This window comes from Sordaria macrospora, chromosome 2, assembly GCF_033870435.1.
Source record: "Sordaria macrospora chromosome 2, complete sequence".
In the NCBI taxonomy this organism is placed as follows: Eukaryota; Fungi; Ascomycota; class Sordariomycetes; order Sordariales; family Sordariaceae; genus Sordaria; species Sordaria macrospora.
The window spans coordinates 90,929-116,380 of record NC_089372.1 but is presented as its reverse complement, the minus strand read 5'-3'; the positions used below and the strand labels follow the sequence as shown (position 1 = coordinate 116,380).

Below are 25,452 nucleotides of genomic sequence, written 5' to 3'. Positions count from 1 at the left end.
TTGGAGGGGGGAGGGTGGGGGGCGAGGATGAGGACCGCGATGGTGGTGATCCTCTTGGTGGACCGCAGGATGATGATAGCAAGTCAAAATGGAATGAGTGCTATTTCCTTCCTTCAAAGAAGTTCCGTTGATAAGATACCTACGATACTTCAATCGCATAACCACCTACCCACTAAGAGCAGGCGCCTGCTTCTCCTCCCTTTCTCTCCGTTCCCTTTCATTCTCCATCCTGGCCCCCTCCAACGCCTCCTTCTCCTTCCTCTCCAAAGCCCCCGGTTCCGTAACATCAATCCCTAACCTCATCGCCTCCGCCACCTCGGCCGCCGGGCCCGTAAACCACCGTCTCGCCCAGACCACCCACGACCCGATCGCACCAACAGCAATAATCCCCACCGCCACCACGGTATAATTCAGCGTCTGGCTGGTAACAGGGTTAGCAGTAGGTAAGCAGAACACCACAGTGATGAAGCAAATCCACAAGCATGCAGCGCCAGCGATGGGACGAGATAAAGCGCCGAGGTTGAAGGGGCCTTTCATGGCGGTAAAGTTCTTGTGCCAGAAGAGCCCGATGAGGATGGGCAGGCCGTAGGAAAGGTAGAGACCGATGGTGGCGATGGAGGTGGCGGCTGCGAAGGCGACTTCGGACCCGAGAGAGGGGAGGGCGAGGATGAAAGAGAGGAAGGCGGCGAGCCAGACGGCGCGGATGGGGGACTTGAAGCGGGCGTCGACTTGGTGGAAGAATGTGGGCTGTTTCTGTCAGTATTGTACATATTCGGCCAAAGAAGGGAAGTGGAAAAGGTAGAAGAGAGGGGATAATGAGAAAAGGAAGAAAGACTCACAATCCCCCTATCCCTCGCAAAAGCAAACATCATGCGCGAATTACTCGTCATGCTAAACAGCCCACAATGCCAAACACAAACCATGATCAAGCTAAACAACACCAGCGCGCCATCCTCACCGGCAACATCTACAAATATCTGCAGCACAGGCTGTCCATACCTGCTATCCAAAACCCTCTCAAAGTCCTGGATCGAAAAAAGAAAAGCCATAAGCACAAAGAAACCAAAAAGGGAGCTGAACCCAACAGAGCTCACCACGCCAATCGGCGCAGACCAACTCGCCTTCTTGGTCTCCTCGCTCAGATGAGCACTCGCGTCGAAACCAGTGAGTGTATACTGCGACAGCAAAGCACCGCAGAGGACCACATACGCCGGTGAAGCGCGCTGTCCCCACCCCTCTACCCCTTCCTCGGCCGCTGTTCCATCGTGGTACGTCCCAAACACAAACTTGGCTGACTGGAGTTTGGGCGCCTTGGCCAAAACAGCAATACAAAGCGCCGTGATCCCCGCGCTATGCAGCACGATGCTGACATTATTTAGGAACCGCAGCCCCTTGACGCCGAACGTGTTGACCACGCCATGACTGACCAACAACGCGGCATAGATGCCTATGGTCTTGGCAGCCGTCTGTTCGTAGTCCGGGCTCTTGACCGTGATGGCTGTAGAGATGAGGCCCGCTAGTCCGAAGGTGATTCCCGTCGTGACGGCGACTTGACCTAATAGATTGAACCAGCCTGTGAGCCAGGCTAGGAAGGGAGACCACGAGGGGGGAGCGAGCATGGCACTCCAGAAGTAAGGGCCGCCGGAGGTGGGGATAGCGGAAACGATTTCGGCCATGGCGATGGCGACGAGGAGGGTGAAGAAGGAGACGACGATCCAGGAGATGGACATGACGGCTGGACCGCCGGTGGAGAGGCCGTAGGAGAAGAGGGTGGTTAGGCCTGTGATGACGGACTGCTTTTTGTTAGTAGGGGATGAGTGAAGGGAGTGGGTGAAGGAGACTGACGATGATGGAAAAGGATACGCCAAAGTTGTGAGCTAGGCCCCAGTCGCGGTTGAGTTCTTGCTTGTAGCCGAACTGGGCGAGACGGTCTTCGTCGAGTTCGTTGTTGCCATCGCTGCCATTGCCACCGACGTGAGAGGGTTGCTCCAGGTCGGGTTGGATGGAGGATATGGGATCATGAGTGCCCATCTTGACTGTTGTATATGAGGCTAGAAGTGGCCTCGAGGATGAGATCCTGTCGAGTCAGATGAACAAGACAAAAGAATGTATAGTAAAAATGTAAAAGTCGGTAGACGAAAGCAATGGAACACTTGATGTTCAAAGGTGATGTAACCGACTTCCAGTTACTATCGGCGGTGTAACGCTGGTTTCCATGTGAACAGATTCCGCGATTTTGACCTGAAGATGGCTGGATAAAAGCAGAGAGAAGGAGGGAAGGAGAAGCGAAGAAGAAGAAAAGGGAAGAGAAAAGCACATGTCTTTGAAGATAACTCAACCTTGAAACATGGAAATCAGCAGCCACTCACAACCCCCCTTCAAGAACACTCGACCCCAACATGACCGTGATGGGTCGGTTAGTTTAAGCTTATCTTGGCTTCCATTGAGAGGCTGGATAGGCTGGATAGCCTGGGGATAGTTCCTGAAGGAGGTCTAGTCCTCCCACTCTGCAGATAAAGTATCCCACTCAGATACCACGCTGATAATGATTTTATGGATGGTTATTCGTGATGAGTGTTGGGGTAGGACTTGATCAACGAATGATAGCCGGAAAGGGCGTTGAATATGTTCTGCTTTGGGATAAGACGCGGGCTTGGCTTGGTGTTGGTGAGGAGCGAGCACTTGCTGAGGCCTGCTGGGGAGAGGTGAAAGGCGGGAGAGTTGCAATGGGGGAATACGCCGAGGTTGTGATTGCTGAAAGATGTGTTGCGGCTCTTGTTTCGGTTTTTCAAGCCTCATCACCTCGGATCTCTCAGGGCTGAGTGGTAATGAACAACATGACATCCACTGGTAGAGGTAATGAAAGCAACTCCGGTTAACGGAAAGTCGAGTTGATGCTTTGGGGAAATTGTTAGCGCTGACGACGGAACAACGCTGCAGTTGACATTGGCCCGGCGCCAACCGGAAGTGGGGTATGTACAAAGGTACTGAGCTGCACTGGCGATGCAACTCCCAACTTCCCTTCCCGTCTTCTTGAGCTTCGGTTCTTCAACCAAACAGAAGTCCCCAATATTCATGACTCTTGAATCCTTTCTGCTGGACGGAAGCTACTTACCAATTACATTAATTCATTTCACTTAATCAATATTCACACGTTCTCCAAGTCCCAGTTACCGTACTCGTCGAGGTACCCCTCCTCACCGTGCATCACTGCCATCACCTCGTGAGAACCTCAACGTCCACATCCAAGTACCACACTCACTCGCAACAAATACATAGAACCACACCACCACCAAAATGACATCCCGCAACCGCCAATCCCGCAACCCCAACCGCAACTCGGCATCCAGCACCCAAGGCGAAGAAGCCCAGCTCTGGACCCTCATCAAAGACGAGATCCGCGAGCTGGTGGATTCCATCAACAGCTCCAACGACCAAATACGCGCCATTCTCGCTCAGGACTCTCTCATCGCCCAGTCGTGTGAAGTCTCCACCAACTCAGAAGGAGACAAACCCGACATGGCAGCCCTGGAACAGACCTTTGACACGCTCATCCGCGCTGCTGTGGGCGGTGCCGACCTGAGCAAACAAAAACTCTCGGACGTGATTGAGCATGTCACAGTCTTACGGGCACTGACCAAGGCGAGGGAGGAGAGCGAGGGTGTGGTGCATCATAGCGTGGGCACGCCCGGTGGTGCTCATTCCAGTGGTGCAGCGGGACGGGATAGAAACAGCTCCAGCCTTTTGGGGAGCGGAGGCAGGTCGAGTTCGGTCAGGGGGCACGGCGGTGGAAAGGGGGATCGAGGTGATCGAGGAGGAGATCGTGAAGGGAGAGAGACTAGAGACCGTGACCGTGGTGGTGACAAGGACAAATCCGACAAAGGGGGGGATAAAGATGGGAAAGATCGGGACCGCAATTCGGAGAGGCTGGGTGACAAGTTGGCGGCAGCAGCAGACAAGTCCGAGAGGGATAAACACAGCGACCGCGATCTTAGTTCCATGTACGACTTTGACGGCGCCGGCGACTCACCCGTTCCCTCTCCCCTCTCAAGCCACACCCGCAAGCATGGAGGAGCCAACAACAACAATACCACGGCCGGCAGTGATCGCGCATCCACCGCCCGTGACAGCCTCCCTCCTCGCGACACCCCCTCCAAAGACAGCGTTCCCCCGGAACCCAACACCAGCACCAGCACCTCCAACGGCACCACATCAGTACCAACGACAACAACAGCAGGCGCCACGCAACGATCCAAAGTCACCTTCCACAAGGGCCAAGACGTGGTCTTCAAGCCCAAGCCCTCTCGCGACCACGAATCGACAGAATGGATGTTGGGTCGCGTCCAACAAGTTCTCGGCGAAGGTAAATCCCGTCGGTACCGAGTCCAGGACGCCGACCCGGACTTGGACCCGGCCCAGCGCGCCGAGTACCGCACCTCGGCCTCTAGCATGATTCCCGTGCCGGCTGCGGGAGAAGAAGAAAAGAAGCTGCCGAGGCTGGAGGAGGGCAAGGTGGTTTTGGCTTTGTATCCGGATAGTACGACGTTTTACAAGGCGGAGGTGATGGGCACGGAGGCGGAGGGTGAGGGCGAGGGGAAGGAGAGGGTCAAGTTGAGGTTTGAGGGGGAGGAGACTACGGGGACGCTGCAGTTGGTTGAGAGACGGTTTGTGGTTGAGTATAGGGCTTAGAAGGCTGGTGGTGGGGATGATGAGGAGGATGAAGAGAGGAATGGCAGTCTGGGGAATGGGGGTGAAAAGGATGGGAGTAATGAGGAGGAGAGTGGTGAGGGCCGGAAGGAGTCCAGTGAAGGATCTTTAACGTCAGAACTTTCAGATCTGGGCCATATTGGACTCAGCAATGATGACGAGCACGCACCTGATCATATGGAAGAGGACGACTGGGATTCTGATATGCCGCTGTTTTGGAACAACAGAAACAAGAAGCGGGTTTCTGATGTGGTACTTTCAATGTCTGCATCTTCTTCATCTGAACTTTCTTCACCTAAAAGTGATATTGAACTTGGCGATTATGACGATGATAATGAGGATGGGGGTGATGAGGACCAGAAGGAGTTCAGTGAAAAATCTTCAACTTCTGAACTTTCTGATTTGGCCGATCTTGGACTCGGCGATGATGCCGAGCACGCACCTGAAGAGGACGACCCGGATTCTGATATGCCGCTGGTTTGGAACAACAGAAACAAGAAGCGGGTTCCTCATGTGGTACCTTCAACGTCTGAATCTTCTCTATCTGAACTTTCTTTGTCTGAAAGCGTTGTCGAACCCAGGGATGACGATGGGGATAATTCTTCTGATGTGTCGTTGGCTCGGAGGAAGGAAAACATGGGCGGGGTTACGTTGTAATCTTCATCGTCATCTTTAAGTGATGTTGAACTTGGCGACTATGACGGCGATGATGAGGAGGGGGTTGAAGGAGATGGGAGTAAGGACGATGAGAGTGAGGATGACGGGAATGCGGCAGATGTGAATTGAGCCAGATGGAAATGAGCAAGATGGGAATGCTGAGGAGGCAAGCGAGGACGACGAAAGTGAGGACAGTCCCATGGATGACGACTACAGGGAGTCCACTGAAGCACTACCTTTATATTCTGAAGTTTCGGACTCTGATGGATTGTCGCCGACTTCGAGGAGGAACAACGATCTCATGGAAGTACCTTCAACGTCACCCGAGTCCTCAGGTTCCTCCTCCTTGAGCGATCGCATCGAGCTCAATGATGACGGCCAGGGACAACACTTTACCTAGACTACGTAGCGGATGGTTGTTTCTGCCATAGAATAATATACGGATATCTGGTTATTTTCGTATTCACGACCATGTCTTCCAACTTTGGCTAATCCTTTTGCCAGTGATGAGTGCTGTTCTTCCGGTCCTGCAAATCTCATGATGGAGCGAAGCGAAGACTCCCTCCTCGGGAGAGGCCGCCGGAGGCATATCATCAATTGGTTTGCTCGGTGCAAGAACAAGTGAATTGTATCCCCATGGATATCCCTAAAAATATCCCATGTTTTCCCATCCCGTGTTGTTTGTAAAGTCTGATGATTTCCACGATGATGAAAACATACAATTGCCGGAGACAAAGTTGCCGGGTTTTTTCGTGATTGCCGGGAACCTGGAAAGTCACGGCAATTCTCCAGCATCCATCGCTCGCTTCATCAACAATTCCACCTGAACTGAATTTCCGAGTGGGGCCCACTAGACCAGGGCCCCTCCCTTGTCGCGCCACGCCTGGCTTGCTGGAGCTTGCTGGAACTTTGCTGGAGAAAAAGCACGAACCAGCTGCAGAAGGGAAATGGCAATTCCCCAGACCTGGGCTCTGATTGGCTCTTTCTTCAGGGGCATCAAACCATGGGGGAATATCCTCGGCGTCCAGGTCCAGTGGTAGAGGAGCCCACTGTTTCCCCTTCTGGGATTAGCAAACCCCAGTGCAGTGAGCTGACAGAGGACTTTCTCTCCGGGGCTGCTGCTGAGTGCTGACAGCCAGCCTTTCAGGTCAGGTCAAATCTCCTGAGCTCCTGACTGCCCGTGAACTTTTGCGCTTGTTTTCATTCTGTTCGTTGTTTCGTTGAATCCAATCCGCCGCCTGGTGACTTTGTCGTCCAGTCCATTCAGTGTTGTCTCCGTTCTCCATTCTCCGTTCTCTCCAATCTGCACTCCTCAGATCAACAGCTTGATCATCAAGGTTTCACCACCACTCCACGGCACCACGGCACCTTGCACCTTGCACCTTGCTTGCTCCTGGATAATTAATCTCTGTGTCGAGCCAAAAACTACCGAGCCGAGCGATTACACAGCACAGCCCGCTACACTACACTACACTACACTACCCGCACTATTTGCGACGACAACGACCAAGACGAAGACGATACCCATCTCGCCCAGACCAGATCAGATCAGATCAGACACGTGAAGCGAGCCACCGACGACACTGCCATTTGCCAGTTCCCTCTACCCAGCCAGACACCAGACAGACAGACGCCCATCGACTGCGCGACTACTCTACACTACACACTACACGGCACCCCTTTGCGCCTAGTTCCAGTTGTAATCACCACGATACCCAAGGTATGTTTTGTTGTTCGTCTGTCATCTCTTTCCCCAGACTGGCTGGCTACCTAGCTGGTTGGTGGTGTTGATGTCGCTACCACATGGCCGGCCCCGTCGCTATCCATCTTGAAACCATTCCGGTGTCTCCCCAATGTTCCCTCAACTATCTCGTCCATTCACAAGTCTAACGTGCGCTACCAACGCCTCAACCTCTAACACCCGTACTAACACACATGTTTCTCTCTTGTAGTCCACTCCTTAATTCCGCTTCTTGTACATCCATCGCCAGTCGACAACCGACTCATCAGTAGTAGTCCTTCCACGACACCACACACTCCTTCGTCGCGAACCCGACCGATCGTACTCTATCTAGTGTCATCCATCTATAGACACCTAACCACCAACCTCCGGTCGACCCTCACGACCACCTTCCTCTCAACACACACATACACAGACAACCCCCAGACAACCACCGTCAAAATGGGCAACGTCCTCTCCCTCGGCTTCATGGCCAAGCTCTTTGGCACCAAAGAAGTCCGCGTGCTAATGCTCGGTCTCGACGCCGCCGGCAAGACCACCATCCTGTACAAGCTCAAACTGCAAGACCACGTCACCACCATCCCGACAGTGGGATTCAACGTGGAGACGGTTACGCTGCGCAACATCAAGTTCAACATCTGGGACGTCGGCGGCCAGGACAAGATCCGTCCTTTGTGGCGCCATTACTATTCCGGCACCCAGGGTCTCATTTTCGTGGTGGATAGCGCGGATCATGCGCGCATCGACGAGGCCAGGGTCGAGTTACATCGGATTATCAACGATCGCGAGATGAAGGATTGTTTGTTGTTGGTGTTTGCTAATAAGCAGGATATTGCTGGTGGTACGTTTTCCCCCTTCCCTTCCCCTTCTCCTTCTTTTAGTGTTATTTTCTTTGCGACGAAAGACGAGAGACGAGGGACGAGGTGTCCGCTGCGCTCGGCCTTTTTTTTTTCTTTTCCTCGCTGCGCTCGATCCCAACTTCCGAGGAAAACCTTTGACTTATACGCAAGACCTGTGCTAACACACCGATAACAAAAACAGCCATGACCCCCGCAGAAGTCACCGAGAAGCTCCAGCTCAACAAGCTCAAGGACCGCATCTACGCCGTACAACCCACCATTGCGATAGACAAGGCCGGTCTGCAGGAGGGGTTCAACTGGCTTTCCGATAACATGAAGGCTGCTCAGAAGCAGTGATCGAGCCTTCGTACGATCGATTTCGATTTCGATATCAAAAACACTCACACAGGGAGAAGGAGGAGGGGGTCGCCCGCTCGGAGAAGGCGAATGGGATGGGGGTCTGACTGGTTGGCTGATTGGCTGGTCGTTCGTCTGGCTTGATCGGCCGGCTGGAGGGCTGCTTCATCCATCACATCCAAGCTTCCGTCCCGTCGCTCCGATACAACATGGCAAGAAAACCGAAGCCAGCAGACCGAAGCCAGCTCTATCGCGGCAGCCACCCCCACTTCAAACCGGAGAAAAGACAGTGGAAGAGAAAGAGAGAGAAAGAGGGGAAGTTGGTCATGACTCGATCCCAAGGGAATGCCATTTGTTGTTCTAACGACACGAGTCTCGGCGGCGGGAGGTACGAAATGAACAGAAGACTTGACTACTTACTTAACTTGGCTGGCTGTCTGGGAAAGAGCTTGAGGAAGAAGAGGAGGAGCTCATGGATGGGCATGAAAGAGGAGAGAAAGAGAAGGAGGAAAAATAATCCGTAATTTACACTAGTAGTAGGTAGTACCGTTTGGTTCGTTCTTGATATCCATATCCGTTTTTGTTTCGTTGCGAGCAGAGAAGGTAGAAAAAGAAGGGGACGGGGCGAACGCTTGTGGATGGTAGAGATAGTGGATGGTGGACATGGGGGGGAGGCATCATAGGATACCCGGGTACTGTAACTCTTTTTTCTTTCATTTTTTTTTGACTTATGTACCTTTTGTTTTACAGCGAGCTTCGTTGGTAGTTGTTGGTAGTTGTCGTTGGTAGTTGGTAGCTGTATGAAGAGAGAAAGTTGAAACTGTTCGCATGTATTTGGGGTGCAGCAGGAGGAGTCTTGGTGCTCGAAGTTGGAAAGTCTACTGTGTAGAGATCTATTACGCTATGTCCATACATGTTCAAGGTGATGATACTCGCTGAGGTGGTTCTACTTTAATTTCTTCCTTCGCCGTATTCCCATCCATGGATCCATCCATCAATCCACCCATCTACTCCATGGTCTCCCGGGCCATTGATGTCTATCTATCTCTGTCCACAAAACGCCTGGTCCTACAAATACCTACACTACGCTTGAATAAAAGACGGAATACCTTCCCAATACTTGTGCCCCCTACCCCAACCACAAGAACCAACAACCTTTATGACTACCCACATAGGTACCTATCCATACCTCAACCCTCCAGGTCGATGTCCATATCCTCACCGCTGCCGCTACTCTCATAATCCCAACTCACTCCCTACTCCCCTCCAAAGTCCAATTCCGCCCCTCGACTCCTCAATAACCTCCACAAGCTCACTAAACGACTCCAGCACCAGGAGGGCACCATAAAACCACAACCCCCTACCATAGAGGTAGCCAAGACTTTCGGCCTTCAGCGGCTCCAGTATTTGCGCGTGTGGGCGTGGAAATGCAGTGACGCCTCTTGTCTCTTGTCTCTTGCCTCTTATTGTGGTTGAGAAAGTGAAAGTGAAAGTGAAAGTGGCCCTGACTTTAGAGGCCCTGGCAGTAGAGGCCCTGGCAGTATATGTAGAGGGAGAGGTAGAGGGAGAGATGCGTATGGGTACATATGGTACATGTTTGGTTGCCCTGCTCTCGTCGTGCTTGTTTACTCGTATACCTTTTCGACCTTCTCGACGTTCTCGACCTTTTCGACCTTCTCGATCTTTGACCTACTCGACCTTTTCGACCTTTTCGAAGCTGTACATGTAGTAATTCCTGCTGGTTGGTCCATTGTCGATATAGAAAATGCTGTTCTGTCTGTGGCATTTCGTGTTGGATTACCATGTGCATCTGTTCTAGGAGTTGTTGTCGTTGTTGTTGTTGTTGTGGTTGTGATGTGGTGGTGATGCGAGTGGTGGGAATGAACCTCCTGATCCTGATTGTTCGTTGTAGCGGACATGGAGTCTGTTGACCTGGAGTCGGATTTCCTCCATATTCGCAAGGCCAAGGGTCTGTTGTTGTTGTTGTTGTGGCCCCCCAAGAGCGTGTCGATGTCGATTTCGATTTCGATGTAGCTCTAACTCGTCTTGTTGGAGGCGGTCGAGGTTGTGGGTGTGGGCGTGTTGGAGGTGTTGATATTCTTTGAGGAGGTCGGTGAGGCGTTCGAGGAAGTGAAAGTATTGGAGTTCCTATTTCTTTTCCTCTTGTTCTTCCTATTCCACTTTCACTCCCTTTCCCTTTCCCTCTCCATCTCCCTCTGTAAAGACCAATCCCTTGGGTACCGGCCCTAACCCAGGTCCTCTGTCTTCCGGAATTCACGGAGCTCGTGATCAAGCAGTTTCAACGGCTCCCAACCACCCGGCTTGCCACTCATGACACGAACGCCATTCAGTTCTCTTCATAACCAAGACGGGTCCAATTCCGGTCCTTTGTCTGGCTTCAGCTCGCCGCTGTCATGCTGTTGGTGTCTCTTTCTGTCCATGACGGCCCCGTTGACCTTGTTGACCCTCCTGCCCCTCCCACCCACCAAGCTCTCGAGGTTGCCTCGGACTCTCCCCCGTAACCGAACATCAACCCTCTACCCCTACCACTACGGCCCTTTCATCCTCTTATTCGGTCCATTATTCTGCTGCGCAGCAGCAGCATCTTGCATCCTTTTCATCCCCGCCATCTGCTGCCCCATCCCTCCCATTCCACCTCCTCCCATCCCCCCACCAATACTCCCCAACGACCCGCCCATAGCCTGAACCTGCGACTGCGATTGTCCCATAACCAACCCCGTCCCCGTCCCCGCAGCCGCCGTGTTCACCCGTGAACCACTCTGATTCCCCGTCCCGTTGTTCCCATTCGACGTGCCGAATCCGATATCGTTATCATCCTGCGACACGCGCCTACATGGGTAGGACTCATTCTTCAGGCCCTCGAAGCAATTCGTCGGACTCCAATTGACTGCCGCGGCACCTGTCCCCTGGGACGTGCTATTGGCTGTGTTGGAGTTGAGGGAGGCAAGCGGGGTAGAAGTGGGTGAAGTGAAGAAGGGGTGGACGAGGGCGTCTGCTGCCGTCAAGCGTTTCTCGGGGTCATATTCCAGTAGAGCAGCGAGGAGTTTGTAGCCTTCTGCTCCTAGCGACGTCAGGGGAGTGGAGGCGGTTGTTTGGTGATACCATTTCTGGAGGTTACCGTGGGTGTTTTGCGACGGTGGAGGGGGTTGTTGTTGCTGTTGGGAGCGATGGCCGTAGGGGTGATGACCGCCGCCGCCGCCGCCGTGGGAAGGGGTGGTGCTCGATAGTAAAGGAGGTTGTAAAGTCGGAAGGTGGTTATACTCGGGCATGCTGGTTAGCAAAGGCCAGCGCTCGCGCGTCGGCAGGCCCATCACGTCGACAATCTTTTGCATCTGATGTTTTTGAAAGGGAACCGTCTTCTTGCTGTCCATCTTGGCCTCCTCCCCCTTAAAGATCGGCCGAAGACTCAACAGCTCCGCAAAGATACAACCCACCGCCCACAGGTCGATCGCCGTCGTGTAGTGCTTGCTGCCCAGCAGCAGCTCGGGCGCGCGATACCAGATGGTCACGACGACTTTATCGCCCTGGTAGAGGTTGCTGATCGGCTGCTTGAAGATGCGTGCCAGTCCCAGATCGCCAATCTTGACTTCTCCCGAGGAAGTAACCATGATATTCGCCGGCTTCAAGTCGCGATGTAATACCCAGTTGGTGTGTAGGTACTGCACCCCCTGCAGCAGCTGGTACATTATGGACTTGATCGTCCCCGGCGCTATCGGGTGTCGTGGCGTTTGCGTGTGATGGTGGATAATCTGCAACAAATCATGTTCTGCGTACTCGAAGACCATGAAGATGCACTTGTCCTCTAGGATGATCTCGATGAGCCGGATAACGTTGGCGTGGTTTCGTAGTTCGGAGCATAGCGCCATCTCGCGCACAGCCGACTGGGAAATGCCCGTGTAGTTAACCACTGCTTCGCCTTCCTTGTCGGGCTTGAATTTCTTGATGGCGAATTCCCCCGTTTGGCCTTGTCGGCCGGTAGCTTTGTAAACGCGGCCATAGGTGCCGGATGAGATGAAGCCGATTACTTTGTAGCGGTCGGTGATGCGGACTTTGGTTTGGTAGTTGAGAGGACCGGCGTTGTTGCGCTGGTCTGAGTCTGAGGGCGGTTAGTGTTTGACTGGACTAGAAGTGAAAAAACTGTGATACTGACACCCTCCGTAAATTGTTCCCGCTTTGGTGTTTCTTGCTCTATTTGTGCCGTACATGATGCGGGTGAATATGTGTTATGTATGCGAAGTGAGTGTAGGTGGTGTGATTTGGAGGTGAGATGTTGGGCTGTCACCGCCCGCGTCTGGTTTGTATTTTGAGGATGCTCTTGTGACGCGGAAGAAAAGGATTATACAACGGGGTATAATATGATGTTTTAGATGGGTGATAATCGGAGGACCAGAAGAGTTTTGATCAAAAGACACAGTTCATCAACTCACATTTCGGCTTCGGAGGCATGTCGTATGAACCGTACCCGATCTGCACGGGCCCGAAGGGGGGAACACTGTGAGACTCTCAGGAATGGATGAGCGGAGACGGTGTGTTAGCGTCAACGGTCACTGAGTTGTGGAGGCCGGGTGTAAGAGTTGAAATAATTCGACATATGGATGACCGGTGAAGGAGAAGATTGGAAAACTTTGGTGTTTTTGATGAGAAAGTTGATTGGGACATGTAGTCGCCGAGCCAACAAACAAAGTGATACACGAAGGAAGCAACAACATCGATAGCAGTACATTTGGAGTGACATGCTGCGTTATCAGATATCAATACTGTTTGTTCTTGTTAGTGTACGCTTCTAATTCGCCACCGAATAGTTGTTGGCCCTAGCGTCCTGTATCGGTGTTCAGAAGTGGGGTGGCCGGTCAGCTTCCCGTGCTCCCGGTGCTTGTCCGGGACCGTCCCGTTCCGCTGGCCGTACCTACGTTGACGTCGTTGTTAAGGGACCTTTTTATGAAGGCCCAGAGTACATAGCTCTTCACTTTTGGTACAAAGCCATTGTCCGGCCTCTCCCGTCACAACAAACATCACACACACCCCAAAATCTCTAACAAAATCTCGCATTATCCTTTATTTACCTACCAACGACCAACGGAAAACATTATATCACGCCTGCTATTATAGTCTAAACAGCTTCCCCAAGAATCAGTCCGCTTACCTGGGACCCAACTTCTCCAACACCCTCGCGCCCTGTTCCTCCCACTCCTGCTTCGTAATCCACATACTCTCCTTGTCCGCCATGATATTCGCCAGCACCGCACCGCCCAAAAAGACCATATGCCTTCTTCTGGGCGGGTCCTCGATCCTGACCTTGAACTTGCTCAGCCTCTCGGGGTTACCTCCCAACACGCGCGTCAACCACAGCTGCTTCAGCTCCTTCTCCAATCTGCTTGGAAGACCGGGGTACATGCTGCTGCCACCCGACAGGACAATGGCTTTGAATAGCGAGGAGCGCACGTCGACGTCGGCGGCTTGGATGGTATTAAACAGAAACTCGGCGATGCCGGGCTGGTCGCAGTCCACCAGGTGCGGCTGGAACAAGCACTCGGGGGCCTCGAAGCGCTCGGAGCCGACACGGATGACGCGGCCGTCGGGGAGGGTATAGCTCTCGACGAGGACGGTGGTGTCTTCGGACAGGCGCTTGTCGAGCTCAAGGTCGTACGAGACGTAGCAGAGCTTTTCCTTGATCTGGCGGACCGTCTCGAAGTCGGCGGTTCTGTTGAGGGCATAGCCGCGGCGGAGGAGAAGGGCGATCAGGTTGCGGGTGACGTCGCGGCCGGCAACGTCGAGGCGGCGGGTAAGGTGGTTGAGGACGGTGGATTCGTAGACGGGCACGATGTGCGTGACACCGTCGCCGGAGTCGACTACCACACCCGAGGAGAGACCTGCGCGTTGTCGTTGTCTCGTTAGCTAGTTGTCCCTCTCCATCCTGTGTTTTCCAACCCGTGTAGAAAAAGCGGTGACATGACATGACATACCCTGAGCATACAACGCCAACACGGCTTGAATAGCGACATAGACGCCACCGAACCCATAGCGCTCAAACATGACCTCGGTCATCTGCTCCCTGTTCTTGAGGGGGTTGAGGGGCGGCTCCGTCAACAGGATCTTGCGTCCCCTCGGGTCGACCTTCATCTTCTCAAAGAATGTGTAGTCCCATAGGTGCTGCATGTCGTCCCACTTCTTGACAATGCCGTTCTCCATCGGGTAGCTGATCTGGAGCATGGTGCGGGCGGCCGCGGCCTCGTCGCCGCACATGATGTCTTTGATCACCACGTCGGGTGAGTCCGAGAGCGACTTGGCTTCTTCGGCGCGGAGGATCGGGCGGCCGACTATGGAGGGGTATTGGAATTCGGGAAAGTTCTGGGCGGCGTAGCCGACTTTGAGGAAGCCGGTGCCGCCATCGAGGACTATGGGCGCGGGCAAGACGTTGTTAGCTGGGTGTCGTGCTCATTGTGTTGTTGTGAAGCTGGAAATCCGATTGACGACAAGCTACGATGACGACAGTGACGACGAGGTCAGGTAGATATGGCCGATAGGTGGGTGGTGGTCGTCAAGGTATGCATGTAGCTTGTTGACATCGAGACATAGATGGAATGGATAAGGGGGTTTGCTGGCGGAGAGAGAGAGACAGAGCTGACGTACCAATGGGAGCGTCGGTGTTGGCCATGCTGGGCAAGCTGTTGTTGTTTTTCTCAGGACAATGGGAATAGCTTCGTCGGTTCGAATATCGAGTAGGTATATCGGAGCTAGAAATGGGAACAAGCTCCCGGGAGTCGGGCAATCAACAAGTGTCGGTTCGTTGTGGTCCCGTCGCACACTGGGCTGGCTGGCTGTCAATCGGTCGGTCGCGGCGGTCGGTGGTGTCGGTGCCCTGTCCGGGTTACGGTAGCGGAGTGGATTCTTGGACTACGGCAGCGTAATTAGCTGGAGTCCAGCATGGTAGCCTAGCTGGGGTGGTGTGTGGGGTCATTCGCTAACTGCCAAGCTTCCTTCCAAACAGGCCGGGGCGTCGATGACAGGCGCGTGGGTCTTGGCATGGACTCTGGAAGACTGGAAGTGGCAGGCATTAGGGTACCCACGTGATACCCCGCATTGGACTCGCACTTGTACATGGCCCTTCCTTGACATCACGAGAGATCAGATGAGAAGAGGGGGTCGTTCGTTTGGTTGACTGTTTTGATATTGAACTTACTTTGTTTCTTTGCCTTTGGAAGACTTCCTCAAACTTCCTATCTCTAATCCTCATGCCACCTCCCACCCCAAACTCAGACCTCACCATCTCCACCTCTGACAACTTATCGATTCACCTCACTTACTCACCCTCAGTCGTCCCGGCCGTACCAGTCGTCAACATGAGTTCTACCTCTTTTCAACAAGACCAAAAAAAGATCAGGATCCTGATCCTCAACCCCAACTCCTCCCAGTCCATGACCGAGGGCATGAAAAAGGCTATTTCCAGCTTGAACCTGCCAGACGTTTGTTTCCCTCTTTCCTTCTTCCGTTCTTCTTTTGTTCTTTTGTATCCTATCTTCAACATCCCAAGTTCTCACTAACAAAAACCCCAGACCATCAAAATAGATTACTACACAGCCCCCACAGGTCCAGCGAGCATCAACGACGGCGACGACGTGCAAAAATCCGCCCAGGAAGTCCTCAAAGACCTCAGCCCCAACGGTCAAAACTCTCAACTTCTCCAATCCAACGACGCCGTTTTGGTCTGCTGTTTCTCCGACCACCCCCTCGTCAAACGCCTTATCTCCGACTTCCCTTCCATCCCTCTCTCGGTAACAGGCATCTTTGAAGCCGCGACCCTGACCTCCCTGTCTTTGTTGACGGGCCCCACGAAGAAATGGGGCATTGTTACCACCGGCAAATTCTGGGAGGATCACCTCATCACTGGCGTTCACGAATTTCTGGGGTATGCCGCCGACGGGGAAGAAGGATATCCCAAGAATTGGAAGTTTGCGGGTGTGCAGACGACGGGGTTGAACGCCGGTGACTTCCATGGAGATATTCCGCAGGAGGAGATTGACGATAGGTTGGTGGAGGCCACCAAGAAGTTGCTGCAGGCTGGGGACGTGGAGTGTGTGGTGATGGGTTGTGCGGGCATGGCTGGACTGGAGCAGATTATTCGGCGGACGGCGATTGAGGAGTATGGTGAGGAAAGGGGGAAGAAGGTCATGGTTGTGGATGGCGTCAGAGCTGGAGTTGGGCTGTTGGCGGAGATGGTGAAGAACAGGAGGATGTTTACCCAGTAGGGGCAATCCCACTTATCAAGACGCAAAGCTTGAACAATTGAATAGCCAGAATTCGCACAAAAGGGCTGGAAAAGGGTTAACACTCCATTTGTATCACGGAACCTATGTATACTCTCATCAATAAACAAAACCATGCCGTCAAAACACCACGCAAACGCAGAAAACACCCAGCTCATCGTCAACTCACCACTCAGTCCACACGCCTAGTACGTCCCCATACCTCATCCACGCTCTTCTTCCCCTTGGTCTCTGGCACAACCTGCACGATAAACAAGGCCCAAATCGCCGCCATTCCAGCAAAAATAAAGTAAACCCACCCAGCACTTCCAAAAGCCCTGTTCAACGCCTCATTCACCACTGGGAACCCAAATGCCACCAAAAAAGTAGCAATATAACTCGCCCCCAACGCCCAGCTCTGCGTAGCACCGACCGCCTCTTCTCCTACCAGCTCGCTGGCCAAAATAAACGGCACCGGACCTAGACCGACGGCGAAAAAGGCCACGAAGAAAAGAGCCGCGATGGCGGACAAGATCTTGACGCCGAACATAATGGAGAGAGCAAGGACAAGCGACGACAGGCCCTGGCCAATGGCAGAAGCCAGGAGACAAGCCTTGCGGCCGAACTTGTCGGGCAGAGGCGAGCAGGCAGTAGTAGTGCCTAGGTTGATGATGGAGATGCAGATGGTGAGGAGGCCCGAGGAAAAGGAAGGCGGGAGCAGGTCCCGGAAGAGAGAGACCGAGTACATGATGATGGAGTTGATGCCACAGAGCTGTTGGGCGAACATGATTCCCACCACGGCGATGATGGCGGGACGGGTATTGGAATCCTTCAGAACCTGGACAAAACCAAGATGGGGTTTGCTGGCCTTGTGGGCGTGAGGACGGGAAGTGGAAGGTGATGGAGAGTTAGAGCGAGAGGTGTCTCTCCGCAACAGGCCCTCCATGCGGTCCTCAACGCTCTGGAGAAGGGATTCCTCCTCGCTAGTAGGTCTCCCACTTCCATGGCCCCAGGACTCGACTTCCTCGTCGATATTAGCGTTCTTGCCTCGAATGCGCTGGAGTGTCCTCCTCGCCTGTGTGACATTGCCCTTAGCGCTCGCCGTCCACTTGGGGCTCTCTGGCGCCAACAGCAGACCGAACCCTTGGGCGGCCGCCACCACCACTCCAGATCCCAGAATCCATCTCCACGCCGAATCGTGACTCAAGAAATATCCAAGTGTTTGCGAGATCAAGATACCGAGGTTGATGCTGATCTGGGTAAAAGCACCGAACAATCCTCTCTGCGCGGGGGGGGCGATCTCGCTGATGTAGAGGGGGACGATGACGGTGCTGGCTCCGGCACCGACACCAGTGAGGAAACGGCCGGTCGAGAGCACGGGGACCGAGTGGGAGAGAGTCTCGACTAGGGAACCGACGATGTAGAACGCGGCTGTCAATTGCATGGAGAGCCAGCGACCTCTTGCTGAGGTGAAAGGCCCGGCGACCAAGGCGCCGAAGAGACCGCCGATGGTGAAGATGGCCGAGACGGTCGCAAATTGGGGGCGGGTCATGGGGATGCAGTCGACATCGTTGGGGGAGTCCTTGACGTAGGAGAGAAGGTTGGCGATGGTCGAGGAGATGGAGGTTTTGCGACAGGTGATGACATCTTCAGGGGCGTTTAATTCTGCCTGAAAAAGTTGTTAGTAGAGGTACCTGAGGATGGAAAGGGATGGCATGAGGTACCAGATGGAAACCAAACTGAAGAGGACCGAGAGTGCTGACGATTATCAGCACCACCAGGTACAATGTCAGGTCGCGAAGGTTGGCGGCCATGGCTTTGAGGAGCGCCCGCACGAAGAGGAACGCGGTAAGGACTTTGAGGCCAATTTTGAATGGAAGGGTTCCAAATCTGAGGAGGTATCTCAACTAGAGAATTGACATGGTATTTTGAGTGATGATAGGTCTAGTAGGTAGAGGTAGGTTGGTGCAATGGAGGAGATTGTGTTGCCGTCATGTTAGAGGTTCACGATGCGGGTAGTGGACGACGATAACGGAAGGTCGCTGGAATGGGAAATAACAGGGGAGTTGCTGCCCGCTGTGGGTTGCGCTTGCCAAGTCAGCGGGGAACGGGTCAGGGATCCTGGACGCTTTCCAGGAACTGTTTTCGGGTCCTGTCTTAACCGTATAGTCCTGTGCCAATGGTACCTGCTTTGGAACATCACCAGAAAGAGGGATTTGAAGACAAGCTGGGAGTTGTGAGCGGCGAAGGAAGTATTAATCCAATCTTCTTATGCTGGATAAGCTACCACTATCTGAAACTGACAGTACCTAGAGATACGTAGCTGGATCATCTCGAGATGGTGAGGATTTTGAGAATATTGTTTGTAGGGGCGTGGTACTATTTTTGGACCGTCTGTTAGGGCACACATACAAAACGGGGGTGTACTCTAACATAATACCCGCCAACAGCAATACACGTACATCAATGGCGATTTGGGAAAGCGCAAGCGGACGGGAGCACCCGCCCCAGATTTCAGTGTTGGAGACAACGACAGATTGTTCGTGGCGAGATCAAGCCCCTACCATCGGTAATTGTCCTCTCAGCCTTTCTCTTCCGACGTGAAAAGCTGGTCGTCCCAGTGTGTTTCTCCAAACCCACCTCGTCAACATCATCACCACCGCAGCGTCCCGATGCTGCCTCTTTTGTCATGACCGCCATCACGACAGTACATATGCGCTTCAACCAACGCCCTCTTGGTGACTACGACATCGAGACCACACTGTGAACCCCTTGCCTCCCCTCTCGGGTCTTCAATTCAGTCTTTCCAACAGCGAGCCACTGAGGAGGTTCTATTCACCCGAGATGCAAGGCCATCTCTTATAGCAAATAGAGAAAGGAATGTCCACTCGCAAACGGGTTCGGTAGTTAAATTGAACAGAGATACGGAATCTGTTCACCATGTCCTCGCACACTTGAACAACCACTCACAAGTTCGGGTGTCTAGTATCTCCAAGAATACGCCGCCACCGACAAGATGTCCGGTCTTGAAGCCTTCGGGCTCGCGTGCAATGTCATGCAAGCCATTGGCTTTGCCATAGATATGGTATCCAAGTGCCAGACCATCTTCAAAACGGGCTCCCCAGACCCCAAGACGGCAACGCTGCTGGCCTAATCTACCCGAGTTACCGCCAGTGTTGCAGAATCGATATCATCCGCCAGGACAACCACTCGAGATGAGAAGGAGTTGCTCAACATCGCCACTGAATGTCTCAGCGCCATCTCTCGTCTAAAGGCCGAGGTTGACAAGCTCAACCGTCTCTCTGCCAAAGGTAAATTCCTCGCGTCTGTGCGCTTGACTTTGCGGGCAAAGTTCAAAGAAGGGGATATCGACAAATTGGAAAAGAGAATGCGCGATTACCAAAGGATCCTCAACTCTAGCCTTCTTCTGCATGTTTGGTAAGGTTCTGAATCTCAGGTACACAAAGCATATGTTTGCGCGGCTGGCTGACTACATCGACATATAGCTACAAAAACGACGCGCTTGAGCTAAGAATGCAAGCGGGTTTTTAACAGCTCGACAGCACTTTTCGGTGTTTCGTCGAGACTCTTTCTCAGGGGCAGGTGGATAACCAAGACCTCATGAAGTCGCATCAAGATGTTATTGTGGACGTCGTCAAGGCCGAATCGAACGCACAGAATGCGGCGATCACGGCTGTTGCCTCTGAAGTCAACAGAACTCAAGGAATGATCAAGGAAGCATCTCTGGAAGCCCTCGTGTGGGAAAAGCGACAACGGCTTTTCAAGAGTCTCAAGTACGACAGTATGGGTGAACGTTTCGACCAAATCAAACCGGCTGCTGAGGGGACATATAGATGGATGATACAGACTGTTCCGTCAGCGCCGGACAGTAACCAGGGTGAACCGGACGGAGAAGACCTGCCACCTGCATGTCCACATCGCACAACCGACAAGAAGGAAGTCTCGTGGAGTTGCTTTCCTTGTTGGCTAGAATCCCCAAAGGACAAAATTTACTGGATCCAAGGGAAGCCTGGATCGGGGAAAAGCACACTGATGAAATTTCTCGCTACGAAGTCTACCCTGTGGTATTCCCCAAGGCTACCCTCAGGTGACAGCCAAGATCCGCTCGTTCTTTCACATTTCCTATGGGCTGCCGGTTCAACCCTTCCCAAGAGTCTGCGCGGGATCCTTCTGAACCTACTCTATCGATTGCTGTCCAACGACCAACACGCTCTCGATCATGTCATCGATAACTTTTCCCGTCCTGAAGTTTAAAGACGCCAACGGAGATTGGACGCTTGAAGAGTTAGAGAGAACCATAGTGTCCTCGCTCAACGCCGTTGGAACCAGACCTGTGTTTATTTTCTTAGATGGCCTTGACGAGTTTGGATCCTTCAATTCCAACGCGGCTGATGACCCATGCAGTCTGCTAGATGTAGCAACAAGGCTCTCAACACTTTCAAACGTCAAAACATGCGTCTCCAGCCGTCCAGAGCCTGTGTTCAGGAATAGACTGGGCGCCCTATGCAGCCTAAGGCTACAAGACCTTACCCGTGGCGACATGAAGACATACACCACGGCTAGGCTGCTCTCAGATGATATTGTTGGCCTCGAGAATCAAGAGGAATATCAAAGTCTTGTTGACAGGCTCTGTGATATGTCTAATGGAGTCTTTCTGTGGACCGCCCTTACCGTCTGAGGTCTGTCAAAGGGTCTCACGGACGAAGATGATATATCAGAACTCTACGCCCGGGTGGAGAAGATGCCAAAAGGCTTATACGCACTTTACAAAGACATGTGGTCACGCCTTAACGGGTATCAATACCTTTACCAGAAAGAGGCAGCTCGGTATTTCCGATTGATCACGCATTGGTATTTTATGGACTCTGGGGATCCCTTTAATGCATTCCATCTTCTAGCCTCCCTCAACCCGTCCATCTCCCAAGCGTACCTCAAGAACGACGAGGCGTGCTTTCCCTAAAACCTGGAGGCAGCATGCGAAAAGCTTGGCAAGCGCGTATAGATACGCAGTGCTGGACTTCTGGAACACGGCCATCGAAGTACCATCAACTTTATTCACCGATCAGCTCTGGAGTTCTGACGGATACTCCCGAGGGCCACCAAATCTTGGCGTATGATCGGTCTACCCACAATGACCTACAGTTATCGCTGCTACAGGCTTATGTCGCCAGAGCTTTCTTTAGGTTCATGAAGCCATGTGAATATCCTGGATTGATCGACGAGGAGCTTTGGAACGTTATCCCTTCGTTTATGCTGAGACTCGAGTGCATCTGGGACGACAGCGCACTACCACACGACGTCCAGGTAATGTTCTTCGAAGCGTGCAGATGTATGGCTGAAGTGCACCAGAACGGTCCCCTAGGTCCGTGTCCGTGGGATTTTGCCGGTTACTTGGTCGCAAATGGGTACCACAATATTTCTACCCCTTTTATTCGATATCCCCATCTTAGTCCTGACGTGGAAATTATTCGGTCATCATGTTATCGGATATACCTCTTCGTTTTGGCCTCAGCAAGGAACTGCGGAGGTCTGGCGCCCAAGAATACAAGGCTAGGCAAAGCTAAGATAGTCGGAACTATTTTAGTTGAATATCCTCTCCTCGAATTTCCAGGTCATATTTCTTCCGCTATTGCGGACAGCTGCCTCTTGACTGGCAATATAGCGGCGCAAGAACGAACCGAAGTACTGGCTCTACTTGCTGCCTTGACGTTTCCATTGGAGATTAAATTCCTGAAGCTTTTCAAACAGCTCGAAATCCTCTCTCAACCCCGGAAATTCGTGGAGAACTTTTTCCAGTGCTATCCACACAGTGAAGAGAGAATCCTTCTTACATTATATTGGTCAGATGACATGTTCGGCGGCCTCGACAGACATGGACCCAATTGGGACAAATGGTCCATGGCTCTTGAATTTATAGGGCCCCGAATCCCCAACGATTTTGACTGGGATGGCGATGTGACCCGCTTTCTGATATTAGAATGCGATACAGCATATGCCGCAGAGATGATGACTCTTGGACGGGCAAGTCAATGGAAGAATACTAGTGAGGAGATGGACATGGTGACGGACAAGAATGGGGTTTGGAGACGGGCGGCAGGATCAAAGAGGGCTGACCCTAAAATCCTGGCATTTGGCGGTTATGCCCTATCCAATCTGGATGGTATGCCTGTCGAACAATTTTGGACATTGACCATAGACAGGTGTCGGAGAATGTTCAATCGGTCAAATAACGCTCACTACCTAGCCGTGGAGGACTCAGTCGTGGAGGACCCAGTCGTGGAGGATACCCCTGGCATGCCAGCCAACTGCGGTGATGCAGATCGCGTGCTGTCTCATCTTCGTAAAATCTATTCGACGGAGGATGGGTCCTTTATGGTTCCAGGGTTAACAGACAGCCTGCGGGACATAAAGAAGAGACAAATCCCCATCGGTAACGACGGTCTTCATAAGCTGGTCAACGATCATCCATTCAATGTTTTTGCGCAGGAATTCATGTGGAGCTTCAAGACGTTAACCACCTCAGCAGACCTCGTGTCTCATGTAGTACGAAAGCGGACTCGGACGTCAGTCTGGAAAGATAGAGATGACGATTACATTGGTGCAAGCGGGTGGGCGGAAAAATATACTAGGTTTCGGCCACTGGGTCAACGTGAGCGTTTCTAGACCTGAAGAGTATTTGAGACTTTGAGAGAACATACCCCCTTCTATACCTACTATTCGTTTGTTTGTTTATTTGTTTGTTAGCCTGAATCCTCAAGTCAACTTTCCCAGGCGTTTGTGTGTCTGATAGGTAGATACCTACATAACCAAAGGGTACCTCTACCCGTACCTTGCATGTTCGCTTTCCCAAGTCCACTATATCAAATACCAAAACTTGTCAAAAAGACTTTCCGTTCAATATCTACTACCTACCTACAGGTACCTTTGCCGTTCATTTAGTTGTCTCGTGATGTATGTATGGGACAAGTCGCGGTATGTTCAGACCATTATACCAGGAGTACCAAGCTACGTTAGCAAACAAACCAACGCTAGGTAGGTAGATTGTAATCTCTTTCGATTCATAATATTCACTTCCAACACCACTATGTTCCCTTTTTCTTCCACATCGATACCTCCCATCTCAAACCACCCTCCTCAGTTCTCAAGCCTCCACCCCAAACGTCTCGGCCTTATACCCACCAGCCAAATACCTCCTCACGCCATCCTCCAAAGTATCCAAGTCCTCCTTCTTCACCTCCAACACGTCATTGTCATCCTTGTCATACAGCGTGCCGCCCGTGGCCCAGATCCTGCGCAGCGTGACGGGAGTGGCCTGGGGCTTAGGCTGCGGCTTGTCGCTGTTCTTGTCCCAGAGAACATTCTCGAGATTCTTAATCTCGTCGACAGTGGTGTAGGTGACGTCGAACTTGGAGCCGGTCTGCTTTTCGAACTCCTTCAGGACGTCCTGGGGGTTAACGACGAAGGATTGTACCTTGAGGGCTTTGCCAAAGGATTGGGCGGGATGGCGGAGAGTGGCGGTGACGAATTTGCCGACGCTGTGGTGCACATGGGTGTTAGTATGAACAGTACCTAGGTAGAGGAAAGAAAAGAGACAAAAAAAAACTTACTCCCACATGGTACAAAACCCAACTCTTCCAACTTCACCCTTTTCATTCTGAACGACATACGCCTTCTTTCCCTCAATATTAAACCCCCCCGCCTGCTCACACCCAGGCGTAGGATAAAGCCACATATCAAAGTACGGCCCCGTAACCACATACGTGACCTTCAACCTGCTCACATGTTCCCTGATATGTTTCCTCAGCGCCAGTTTCCCCACATGCGTCGGCTCCCGCGCACTGTCCGCATTATGTTCCACATCCGTGCCGAACTCGCTCGGCAAAAACCACTGCACACTGGTGCTCTGCTCCGCGGCGTCGATTATTTTCGGCTGGTACTGCAGCGTGGCGCGCCCGAGGCAGGAGATGATGGTGTCGAAGTTGTTCTCATCGAAAAGATGGGTGAATGCCGAGGGGGAGAGGGAGGCTACGTCGCCTGTTAGGACTCGAAGGCCCTGGGATTGCCAGTGTGTGATGAGTTTGGCTTTTTTGGAGGAGGGGTCGGAAGAGGAGGAGGAGGAGTCCCAGCCGGGACGGGTGAGGAGGGTGAATGTGCTGTAGGGTTTTGGGGAGGAGGTGGACAGGAGGGAGGAGGTTATGTAGGAGCCGATGGTGCCGGTGCCGCCTATTATGAGGACTTTGGAGGGTTTGAAGTCGGACATTTTGGGATGGTGTGTGAGTGGTGACCTGGAGATATGAGGTTTGGGTGTGGTGGTGAGTGATTCTGGTGGTTCTGGTGGTGTGTTAATTGGAGGTCAGAGAAAGTCTGACGGAGTTGAGGTTGTTGAAGCGGAACAGGACTAGAGTTGAGAAGATATGAACAGTTTCCAGTGATCCCATATTTTTACAAATGGATTTCTAAGCTCAAGATGTCAAAGCACGTCATCACAAGTGGTTGAAAGATTAATGGACGAGGAAGGGGAAGTGACATTGGTGAGTGACTGAGTGAGTGTCCCACATTGCCCCGCACCAGGAACAGTGACACCAGCGGAGATCTCCCGAGTCCCAAGACCGCCCCGGGATATGGACACGGCATCACGGTCCGATTCCACGAATTTCGTCTACTTCACTGTCACACAGATATTTGCTCTTTACTGGCGGGCCACATAGGTAAACTTGGAGCAAGGAGCTATAGTAGGAGCTTGAGGTAACTGAACCGAAGCTGGCCGGGGAGGTACCTGCACGACTCCAGTCTTGAACGACATATCCGTCTCGTCCTTGTTACATGCCTCTCAAAATTACCATGGGGAAAGCAACACCATGAAATA

General features: G+C 52.6%; 8 protein-coding genes across 8 annotated transcripts; 3 read left to right on the top strand and 5 right to left on the bottom strand.

Annotated features, from left to right (window-relative positions):
- Positions 1–2: 2 nt before the first annotated feature.
- On the bottom strand, positions 3–2,816 carry SMAC4_06920 (uncharacterized protein). The gene is made up of 3 exons (XM_066090536.1): positions 1,846–2,816; positions 840–1,793; positions 3–747 (listed from the first exon to the last, which is right to left on the bottom strand). Exons 1-3 carry the CDS (start codon positions 2,029–2,031, stop codon positions 166–168), a joined length of 1,722 nt encoding a protein of 573 aa, XP_065945961.1. The 5' UTR covers positions 2,032–2,816; the 3' UTR covers positions 3–165.
- Positions 2,817–3,297: 481 nt separating this feature from the next.
- SMAC4_06921 (uncharacterized protein) lies at positions 3,298–4,689 on the top strand (the record flags this gene model as incomplete). Its single annotated transcript, XM_003344564.2, has 1 exon — positions 3,298–4,689. One exon carries the CDS (start codon positions 3,298–3,300, stop codon positions 4,687–4,689), a length of 1,392 nt encoding a protein of 463 aa, XP_003344612.2.
- A 1,855-nt stretch (positions 4,690–6,544) lies between these two features.
- Positions 6,545–9,143, top strand: SMAC4_06922 (uncharacterized protein). The gene is made up of 3 exons (XM_003344565.2): positions 6,545–7,084; positions 7,317–7,946; positions 8,147–9,143. The coding sequence occupies exons 2-3, from the start codon at positions 7,547–7,549 to the stop codon at positions 8,299–8,301; spliced, it is 555 nt and encodes a 184-aa protein (XP_003344613.1). The 5' UTR covers positions 6,545–7,084; positions 7,317–7,546; the 3' UTR covers positions 8,302–9,143.
- A 1,707-nt stretch (positions 9,144–10,850) lies between these two features.
- SMAC4_12613 (uncharacterized protein) lies at positions 10,851–12,527 on the bottom strand (the record flags this gene model as incomplete). The annotated part of the gene is made up of 2 exons (XM_066091075.1): positions 10,851–12,412; positions 12,473–12,527. The coding sequence occupies 2 exons, from the start codon at positions 12,525–12,527 to the stop codon at positions 10,851–10,853; spliced, it is 1,617 nt and encodes a 538-aa protein (XP_065945960.1).
- Positions 12,528–13,324: 797 nt separating this feature from the next.
- Positions 13,325–15,218, bottom strand: SMAC4_06923 (uncharacterized protein). The gene is made up of 3 exons (XM_024655856.2): positions 14,953–15,218; positions 14,286–14,717; positions 13,325–14,192 (listed from the first exon to the last, which is right to left on the bottom strand). Exons 1-3 carry the CDS (start codon positions 14,975–14,977, stop codon positions 13,462–13,464), a joined length of 1,188 nt encoding a protein of 395 aa, XP_024511679.1. The 5' UTR covers positions 14,978–15,218; the 3' UTR covers positions 13,325–13,461.
- A 204-nt stretch (positions 15,219–15,422) lies between these two features.
- Positions 15,423–16,647, top strand: SMAC4_06924 (uncharacterized protein). The gene is made up of 2 exons (XM_066090537.1): positions 15,423–15,785; positions 15,876–16,647. The coding sequence occupies exons 1-2, from the start codon at positions 15,555–15,557 to the stop codon at positions 16,566–16,568; spliced, it is 924 nt and encodes a 307-aa protein (XP_065945959.1). The 5' UTR covers positions 15,423–15,554; the 3' UTR covers positions 16,569–16,647.
- A 70-nt stretch (positions 16,648–16,717) lies between these two features.
- SMAC4_06925 (uncharacterized protein) lies at positions 16,718–18,950 on the bottom strand. Its single transcript, XM_003344569.2, has 2 exons — positions 18,290–18,950; positions 16,718–18,234 (listed from the first exon to the last, which is right to left on the bottom strand). The coding sequence occupies exons 1-2, from the start codon at positions 18,377–18,379 to the stop codon at positions 16,759–16,761; spliced, it is 1,566 nt and encodes a 521-aa protein (XP_003344617.2). The 5' UTR covers positions 18,380–18,950; the 3' UTR covers positions 16,718–16,758.
- Positions 18,951–23,508: 4,558 nt separating this feature from the next.
- Positions 23,509–25,286, bottom strand: SMAC4_06926 (uncharacterized protein). Its single transcript, XM_003344570.2, has 2 exons — positions 24,194–25,286; positions 23,509–24,121 (listed from the first exon to the last, which is right to left on the bottom strand). Exons 1-2 carry the CDS (start codon positions 24,844–24,846, stop codon positions 23,728–23,730), a joined length of 1,047 nt encoding a protein of 348 aa, XP_003344618.1. The 5' UTR covers positions 24,847–25,286; the 3' UTR covers positions 23,509–23,727.
- Positions 25,287–25,452: the final 166 nt, after the last annotated feature.

Bases quoted from the DNA above. Each gene is read 5' to 3' on its own strand.
- SMAC4_06920 (XM_066090536.1), bottom strand. From the start codon at position 2,031: ATGGGCACTCATGATCCCATATCCTCCATCCAACCCGACCTGGAGCAA. The intron at 1,794-1,845 runs GTCAGTCTCCTT...AACAAAAAGCAG, and splicing joins GCGTATCCTTTTCCATCATC to TCCGTCATCACAGGCCTAAC. The intron at 748-839 runs GTGAGTCTTTCT...TGACAGAAACAG, and splicing joins TTGCGAGGGATAGGGGGATT to CCCACATTCTTCCACCAAGT.
- SMAC4_06922 (XM_003344565.2), top strand. From the start codon at position 7,547: ATGGGCAACGTCCTCTCCCTCGGCTTCATGGCCAAGCTCTTTGGCACC. The intron at 7,947-8,146 runs GTACGTTTTCCC...TAACAAAAACAG, and splicing joins TAAGCAGGATATTGCTGGTG to CCATGACCCCCGCAGAAGTC.
- SMAC4_06923 (XM_024655856.2), bottom strand. From the start codon at position 14,977: ATGGCCAACACCGACGCTCCCATTG. The intron at 14,718-14,952 runs GTACGTCAGCTC...CCGCGCCCATAG, and splicing joins CAACACCGACGCTCCCATTG to TCCTCGATGGCGGCACCGGC. The intron at 14,193-14,285 runs GTATGTCATGTC...GACAACGCGCAG, and splicing joins GTTGGCGTTGTATGCTCAGG to GTCTCTCCTCGGGTGTGGTA.
- SMAC4_06924 (XM_066090537.1), top strand. From the start codon at position 15,555: ATGCCACCTCCCACCCCAAACTCAGACCTCACCATCTCCACCTCTGAC. The intron at 15,786-15,875 runs GTTTGTTTCCCT...CAAAAACCCCAG, and splicing joins CCAGCTTGAACCTGCCAGAC to ACCATCAAAATAGATTACTA.
- SMAC4_06925 (XM_003344569.2), bottom strand. From the start codon at position 18,379: ATGGCCGCCAACCTTCGCGACCTGACATTGTACCTGGTGGTGCTGATA. The intron at 18,235-18,289 runs GTACCTCATGCC...CAACTTTTTCAG, and splicing joins TTCAGTTTGGTTTCCATCTG to GCAGAATTAAACGCCCCTGA.
- SMAC4_06926 (XM_003344570.2), bottom strand. From the start codon at position 24,846: ATGTCCGACTTCAAACCCTCCAAAGTCCTCATAATAGGCGGCACCGGC. The intron at 24,122-24,193 runs GTAAGTTTTTTT...TGTGCACCACAG, and splicing joins GGGTTTTGTACCATGTGGGA to CGTCGGCAAATTCGTCACCG.